General features: G+C 38.6%; 1 protein-coding gene across 5 annotated transcripts in view; it reads left to right on the plus strand.

Annotated features, from left to right (window-relative positions):
- Window positions 1–326: 326 nt before the first annotated feature.
- celf5 (CUGBP Elav-like family member 5) overlaps window positions 327–9013 on the plus strand; it is a 47450-nt gene continuing 38763 nt past the window's right edge. For 2 of the 5 annotated variants that reach the window (XM_062959854.1, XM_062959855.1), the window contains exons 1-2: window positions 327–713; window positions 8113–8195. In XM_062959854.1, coding sequence (XP_062815924.1) covers window positions 530–713; window positions 8113–8195 — 267 coding nt within the window. In that variant the 5' untranslated portion in view covers window positions 327–529. Of the gene's footprint in view, window positions 714–808; window positions 819–8112; window positions 8196–9013 lie in introns of those variants that run through there. The other 3 variants (XR_010000175.1, XM_062959853.1, XM_062959856.1) reach the window with 2 other exon arrangements.

Raw genomic sequence — 9013 nt, forward strand, 5'->3', positions numbered from 1 at the left:
TGTCAGGCGAGAAGAGACAATCAAAGCACTCCTAACAGATGGCCACGCAATCCAACCTTCTGCTAGGAAGAAAGACACAATCAAAGCCATCCCAGCAGAGGTATGATCGAAGAGGTCCGTTGCCAAGGTATGTTGGGCGAGGGGCGGTTGGCGTGTGTATGTACACGTGTTGCACACTCTCACCCTCCTTCTCTCCTTCCTCCTCCTCCTCCTCCTCCTCCTCCTCCTCCTCCTCCTCCTCCTCCTCCTCCTCCTCGCAGGCAGGCCTTGCAGTCCCGTCCTCGTCCAGGCTGAGCCGCTGCAGAGCAAGAAAGCTCCTTCCCTTTGTGGTCCTGATGCTGAGCCTCCTCCTCCTGCTCCTGCTCCTCCTCTCTCCTGCATCCCTCTTCCTTCCTTCCTTCGCAGCATCCCTCCATCCTTCCCGCCTGTGCTTTGGGGAGGAGGAGGAGGAGGAGGAGGAGGGGGAAGGCGGGCGGGCGGGCAGGGGGATGGCAAAGCTTCCTCCACCTCAGCACCATCCTCATCCTCTATGAGCAGCGGTGGCGTCGTCGGCGGGGAACCCGAGGGCATGAAGGATCTCGACGCCATCAAGCTGTTTGTGGGCCAGATCCCCCGCAACCTCGAGGAGAAGGACCTCAAGCCCCTCTTCGAGCAGTTCGGACAGATCTACGAGCTCACGGTCCTCAAAGACCGCTACACAGGCATGCACAAAGGTGAGGCACCACCACCACCCTCCTCCTCCTCCTCATCCTCATTAATATCATTGTGTTTATCTGTACCCTTTGCTTATCAATATCTTGAAACAGGCATGCACAAAGGTGAAGCATCACTATGATGATGGTGATTATGATTACTCTTTTTATTATTATCATTCTTTTTATTTTTATTATTATTTAGTATTATTATATTGTTATTATTCTTTTATTCTTTTTATTTTCATTTTTATCATTCTTTTTATTTTTATTGTTATTTAGTGCTATTATTCTTTTTATTCTTTTTATTATTATTATCATTACAATTACATTTATTATTATTGTATTATTATTATTACTCGTTTATCATTCTTTTTATTTTTATTATTATTTAGTATTATTATTACGTTATTCTTTTCTTTTTCTTTTCATTTTTATCATTCTTTTTATTTTTATTATTATTTAGTGCTATTATTATTCTTTTATTATTATTATTATTTGAATTACTACTGTTATTCTTAGGTTATTCTTTTATTATTCTTTTCATTATTGTTATTCTTTTCATTCTTTTTATTATTATTATCATTATAATTACATTTATTATTATTGTATTATTATATCATTCTTTTTATTTTTATTATTATGTAGTATTATTATTACATTATTCTTTTCTTTTTCTTTTCATTTTTATCATTCTTTTTATTTTTATTATTATTTAGTGCTATTATTCTTTTATTATTATTATTATTTGAATTACTACTGTTATTCTTAGGTTATTCTTTTATTATTCTTTTCATTATTGTTATTCTTTTCATTCATTTTATTATTATTATTATTATTATTACATTTATTATTATTGTATTATTGTATCATTCTTTTATTTTTATTATTATGTAGTATTATTATTACATTATTCTTTTCTTTTTATTTTCATTTTTATCATTCTTTTTATTTTTATTATTATTTAGTGCTATTATTATTCTTTTATTATTATTATTTGAATTACTATTATTCTTAGCTTATTCTTTTATTAGTATTCTTTTCATTATTATTATTCTTTTCATTCTTTTTATTATTATCATCATTAGAATTACATTTATTGTATTATATCATTCTTTTTATTTGTATTATTATTTAGTATTATTATTACATTATTTTTAGGTTATTCTTTTATTAGTATTATTCTCATTATTGTTATTCTTTTCATTCTTTTTATTATTATCATCATTATAATTACATTTATTATTATTGTATTATTATTACTATTTTATCATTCTTTTATTTTTTTATTTAGTATTATTATAATATTATTATTCATTTATTGTTTTTATTTTCATTTTTATCATTTTTATTTTTATTTTTGTTTAGTACTATTATTATTCTTTTATTATTATTTTCATTATTACTACTATTCTTATTCTTATATTATTCTTTTATTATTATTTTCATTATTATTATTTTCATTCTTTTATTTTTTTGTAATTACATTTATTATTATTCTATTATTCTTTTATTATTATTATTTGAATTATTACTACTATTCTTATTCTTATATTATTCTATCATTATTCTTTTCATTATTATTCTTTTCATTCTTTTTATTATTATTCTTTTATTATTATTATTATTTGAATTACTACTATTCTTATTCTTATATTATTCTTTTATTATTCTTTTTATTATTATTATTTTCATTCTTTTTATTATTATTTTTTATAATTACATTTATTATTATTATTCTAATAATAATAATAATAATAATATAATAATAATAATAATAATAATAATTGTACCCCATGACTGAAATCCCTGGCTTATCAATATCAGAATCACACATCCCTTCTCCACCCTCCAAAAATGCACCCACCCATATATATATATATATATATATATATATATATATATATATATATCCCCCCCTTCCCAGGTTCATGCTTCATTTCTCCCTTTCGAACCCTTTTGAGTGGTTTAAATCCCCGTCCCTTTAAAATAAAAGATTATTATTATTCGGACAGAAGATCCTGTTAATCTTCACTCGCTTCCCTTTCTTCCATCGTTCTTCCTTAGTCCCTTCCTTCCCTTCTTCCCTTTGCCTTCCTTCCTGCTTTTCGCCTCCCGACAAAGGATTCCCCCGGGCAGGAAGCAGCCAGGCCTTGAAGCTGCAAGGCCATTTAGCGCCAGTGGCAATGTTCACCCTCGCCTCCGACAAGACAAGGGTTCTTTCTCTCCACCCTGGAGATAATAACCCTAGCAGACCTCACAACCTCCGAGGATGCCTGCACATAGATGTGGGCGAAACGTCAGGAGAGAAAGCTGCGGTGCAGGGTGAAGGGATGCAGAGAAATATAGACTGGCAGGGTCATGTTGACAGGGGATAGGGAAAAGGCAGAACTACTTAGTACCTTCTTTGCCTCGGTCTTCTCACAAAAACACTGGGGTGTCTGTGGTGGAGGAATAATAATAATAATAATAATAATAATAATAATAATAATAATAATGTTTATTTATAACACAAAATCTAGGATGCCATCCTCAATTCCCTCCACGTAACAAATTAGGAAAAGGGTCTGCAGAGCTGAGTAGAGAATAAGAAACACTGGGGTGTCTGTGGTGGAGGAATAATAATAATAAGTTTATTTATAACACAAAATAATAAGTTTATTTATAACACAAAATCTAGGATGCCGTCCCCAATTCCCTCCCCGTAACATAGTTGGGAAAGGGACTGCCGATCTGAGTGGAGAGTAAGAAACACTGGGGTGTCTGTGGTGGAGGAATAATAATAATAATAATAAGTTTATTTATAACACAAAATCTAGGATGCCATCCTCAATTCCCTCCCCATAACACATTTGGGAAAGGGGCTGCAGAGCTGAGTGGAGAGCAAGAAACACTGGGGTGTCTGTGGTGGAGGAAAAACATAAAATCTAGGATGCCGTCCCCAATTTCCTCCCCGTAACAAATTTGGGAAAGGAACTGCAGAGCTGAGTGGAGAGTAAGAAACACTGGGGTGTCTGTGGTGGAGGAATAATAATAATAATAATAAGTTTATTTATAACAAAATCTAGGATGCCGTCCCCAATTCCCTCCCCGTAACAAATTTGGGGAAGGGGCTGCAGGGCTGAGTGGAGAATAATAAACACTGGGATGTCTGTGGTGGAGGAATAATAATAATGATAATAATGTTTATTTATAACACAAAATCTAGGATGCCGTCCCCAATTCCCTCCCCGTAACAAATTTGGGAAAGGGGCTGCAAAGCTGAATGGAGAGCAAGAAACACTGGGGTGTCTGTGGTGGAGGAAAAACATAAAATCTAGGATGCCGTCCCCAGTTCCCTCCCTGTAACAAATTTGGGAAAGGGGCTGCAAAGCTGAGTGGAGAGTAAGAAACACTGGGGTGTCCGTGGTGGAGGAAAATAATAATAATAATAATAATAATAATAATAATAATAATAATGATAAGTTTATTTGTAACACAAAATCTAGGATGCCGTCCCCAATTCCCTCCCTGTAACAAATTTGGGAAAGGGGCTGCACAGCTGAGTGGAGAGTAAGAAACACTGGGGTGTCCGTGGTGGAGGAAAAACAAAAAATCTAGGGTGAATTGTCCCTCCAGATCCCATTCTCGCTCTCCTCAACCTCACTCTCACTGGTGCTTCAAGCCAATGAAATCCCAAACGGGTCAGAATATGTTGTCGCTCCAGTGACGGCTTATTGATCTTGTTCCGGATTCGAGCTCCATCCGAATCCCTTCAAGGCATGTTGCACGTGTTTGCGTGAACTCATGAGGACATGTGCAGGGACGTGTGCTTCCTGTGTCCTGCATTTCATAAAATTAATATATAAAATTATATGAGTAACTAGCTTAGCCCAGCCACGCTGTCTGGTGGTGTTGGTGAGAACTTGTTGAGGCTGGATGGCCATCTGTCAGGAGTGGTTGGATTGTGTCCTCCTGCATGATATAAGGAAGTTGAACTGGATGATCCTTAGGGGTATCTGCTAACCTTAGGATTGTATTATCATTATTATTATTATTATTATTATTATTATTATTATTATTATTATTATTGAGAGGCTGGGTGGGCTGAGTAGGTTGCTAGGAGACCAAGTGGGCGGAGCTTAGCCTTCTAACTGGCAGCAATTGGATAAAAACAATTATTCCTCTCCCTCTAATTAGGACTTTATTTTTCTTTTCTTTTTGTTGTATGAACGTAAAGGCGTGGATGAGAGGTTGTGCTGTCAATTTTCGAGGTTGTGGGGCGTTTAGTTTAGTCGTTTTGTACGGTGCCGTGATTCCATTACTCTTTTATATATATAGATTATATTATATTAGCAATTAGTTGTGCCCAGCCACGCGTCGTCCTAAGTGGGTTTTTGTTTGTAGAGGCAAATATGAATGTTGTAATTAGTCACCTTGATTAGCACCGAATGGGCTTGGTTGTTTCCTCCTTTGTTGGGAGGTGTTAGCTGGCTCAGGTTGTTTCCTGTCTGGAATATCCTTATCCAGATTGCAGAGCTTTTTTAATGCTGGCTGCCAGGTTTTGTTCATTTTGATGGTTCCCAGTAACCCAATAATAATAATAATAATAATAATAATAATAATAATAATAATAATAATAATGACTCTCAAGAGAAATTCTTTGTTGCGCATGCGCAGTTAGTAATTTTTGGTTTTCAGGGGTTTCCTGCAATTTGGAACTAATTTCATAGGGTTTGTTGCTGGAAAGACATAGATTGGATTATTATGTCTATTGTGGTCAAATTTGGTGCGATTTGGTCCGGTGGTTTTGTTGTTTACTCCATGGGAAAAACGCACATTACATTTTTAGAACGGCTCTCCCTCTGTAATTTGGACTTTATTTTTCTAGGTTTTTTTATTGAAAGACATAGATTGGATAATTATGTCTATTGTGGCCAAATTTGGTGCGATTTGGTCCGGTGGTCTTGTTGTTTACTCCATGCGCAGTTACTAACTGCGCAGTAACGCATGCGCAGTTAGTAATTTTTGGTTTTCGGGGGTTTTCTGCAATTTGGACCTAATTTTATAGGGTTTGTTGCTGGAAAGACATAGATTGGATGATTATGTCTATTGTGGCCAAATTTGGTGTGATTTGGTCCGGTGGTTTTGTTGTTTACTCCAGGGGAAATACGGCACATTACATCTATATATATAAAAGGGTAATGAAATTTCGGCCGAAGACAAAACAACAAAACTACAAATCCCAGAAACACTAAACTTGGCAGCACAACCCCTCATCCATGCCTCTACGTTCATACAACAAAAAAGAAAAGAAAAATTAAGTCCTAATTAAAGGGAGAGGAATAATTGTTTTTATCCAATTGTTGCTAATTTATATATATACTAGCTGTGCCCGGCCGCACTAGGACTTTATTTTTCTTTTCTTTTTGTTGTATGAACGTAGAGGCATGGATGAGAGGTTGTGCTGTCAATGTTCGAGGTTGTGGGGCGTTTAATTTAGTTGTTTTGTCCGGTGCCGTGATTCCATTACCCTTTTATATATATAGATATAGATTCCCTGTTTTCCCGGGGAAACTCTCCAGCAAATGGGAAAAAATATCCCTGAAACACTATGGAAAGGCAAGTTTAAATGTAGTCTGTCCTTATCTGTCTTAATACTAGTGGAAACTACCATTCCCGTAGCCTTGAGCCAGGGCAGCTAAAGTGGCGTCAAACTGCATTAACTCTCCAGTGTAGATGCACCCCCCGAGGCCTTAGTTTTCTGTGAGTCTCTTCCAGCTGGTGAGTGGGATGTTCACACCGCAGATGGTGCCAAGCGCATGGGAATCGGGGAGAGAACCGTTGGGCTTCTTGTGTCTCCTGCTCAGGAAATGGGTGTTGGCGGGGAAAATGGGGAATGGGACTGGCGGCACCCAATTCATATTGCTCCCGCTGCAAAACACACACAAAAAATACGGAATTTGGGATTGGGGTGAATAATGGCTGGCTTTCTGCTTGGGAATGTGCAAAATTTAATGTATGGAATAATACAGTCATAAAGTGGGAAGAGACCCCCAAGGGCCACCCAGTCCAACCCCTTTAGATGGATGGATGGCAATAGGATCATAGAATCCTAGAGATGGATGGATGGATAGATAGGTAAGTAGATAGATAGATGGATGGATGGATAAATGCAGGGATAGATGATGGATGGAAGGATGGATGGATAGATAAGTAGATCGATGGATGGATGGATGGATGGATGGATGGATAGATGGATAGATAGGTAAGTAGATGGATGGATGGATGGATGGATGGATAAGTAGATAGATTGATGGATGGATGGATGGATAGATAGATAAGTAGATGGGTGAATGGATGGATGGATGGACTGATAGATACATGGATGGATGGATGGATGGATGAATGGGTGGATGGATGGATGGATGGATGGATGGATGGATGGATAGATAGATAGATAGATAGATAGATAGACAGACAAGTGGATGGATGGATAGATGGATACATGGATAGATGGATAGATAGGTAAGTAGATTGATGGATGGATAGATAGGTGGATGGATGGATGAATGGAGGGATAGATGATGGATGGAAGGATAGATGGACTGTTAGATGCATAGATGGATGGATGGATGGATAGATAGATGATAGAACCATAGAATGCTACAGTTGGAAGAGACCCAAGAGCGATCCAGTCCAACCGTTTTAGATAGATAGATTTATCTCTCTATTTAGATAGATAGATAGATAGATAGATAGATAGATAGATAGATAGATAGATAGATGGTGGGATCATAGAATGATAGAGTCGGATGGATGAGTGGATGGATGGATAGATAGATAGAGAGATGGATGAAAATATCATAGAATGCTGGAGTTGGAAGAGACCCCAAGAGCCATCCAGTCCAACCCCTTTAGGTAGATAGATTTATCTCTTTCTCTATTTAGATGGATGGAAGGATGGATAGACAGACAGATGATAGCATCATAGAATGCTAGAGCTGGATTGATGGATGGATGGATTGACAGATAGATATATGATAGCATCATAGAATGCTAGAGTTGGATGGATTGATAGATAGATAGTGGGCGGGGCTATGCAAATTCCACACCAGTGGAGAACCCTGGGATGCCTGCTTGTGGGGTAGGAAAATGCAAGATCTAGGAGGAAATGGTCCCCAAACGAAGCATTCCTTGGGTGGTGGGACGTAGTGTTTGGGGAGGACATGGGCAGGGGTTGGGCTACATGTTCATGGCGCTCGCTGTAACCGTAATGTCAGTGGAAAAGAGTGACTTGCTGGCTCCCCAGCACTGGGAACAGGAGCCTGTTTGTGGAGGCTGGAGGCTGTCTTGGTTCGAGGAAGGGCTTGGACAAGGTCCCCAAACCCATAGGGGATTTGGCGCGTGTTTCACTGGTGCATCCTTGTCTGCGTTTCAGGCTGCGCCTTCCTGACCTATTGTGCCCGAGACTCCGCCATCAAAGCCCAGACGGCGCTGCATGAGCAGAAGACGCTTCCAGGGGTAAGTGCCAATGGAGACGTTGGATCCAAAAGAGGCCTTCTATCTTGCTGGATAAAGAATGTCTTCTGCTCTGGGAAGGGCTGCTCCTGGACCTGACATCTTGGATCATGGCATCCTAGATATGGAAGAGACCCCACGGCAGGGGTCCCCAAACTAAGGCCCGTCTACCTGGTCTTTGGAGGTCTCTTTGTTTAGCTATGGTCTTATGAGATCATCTCGATAGTCTTTGAAGGTCTCTTTGCTGAGCTAAGGCCTTATGACACCATCTAGATGGCTTTTGGAGGCCACTTTCCTTACCTATGGCCCTATGAAATCATCTAGATGGCCTTTGAGGGTCCCTTTCCTTACCGATGGTCTTCTGATGGCCTGATGAGATCATCTAGATGGCCTTTGAGGGTCTCTTTCCTTACCTATGGTTTTATAAAGATTGTCTAGATGGATTTTGAGGGTCCCTTTCCTTACCGATGGTCTTCTGATGGCCTGATGAGATCATCTGGATGGCCTTTGAAGGTCTCTTTCCTTACCGATAGTCTTATGAGACCACCTAGATGGTCTTTGGGGGTCTCTTTGCTTACCTATGGTCTTATGAAACCATCTAGATGGTCTTTGAGGGTCCCTTTCCTTATCTATGGTCCTATGAGACCATCTAGATGGTCTTTGGAGGTCTCTTTGCTTACCTGTGGTCTTATGAGATCATCTATATCAGGGGTCCCCAATCTAAGGCCCTCCAAAGTCATTGACCTGGCCTCTGTCCTAAATTTTAGGCTTAGGGTTGGCCTAAGTCTGAAATGACTTGAAGGCACACAACAACAACAATC

Source organism: Anolis carolinensis, unplaced genomic scaffold (genome assembly GCF_035594765.1).
Source record: "Anolis carolinensis isolate JA03-04 unplaced genomic scaffold, rAnoCar3.1.pri scaffold_7, whole genome shotgun sequence".
NCBI lineage: Eukaryota > Metazoa > Chordata > Lepidosauria > Squamata > Dactyloidae > Anolis > Anolis carolinensis.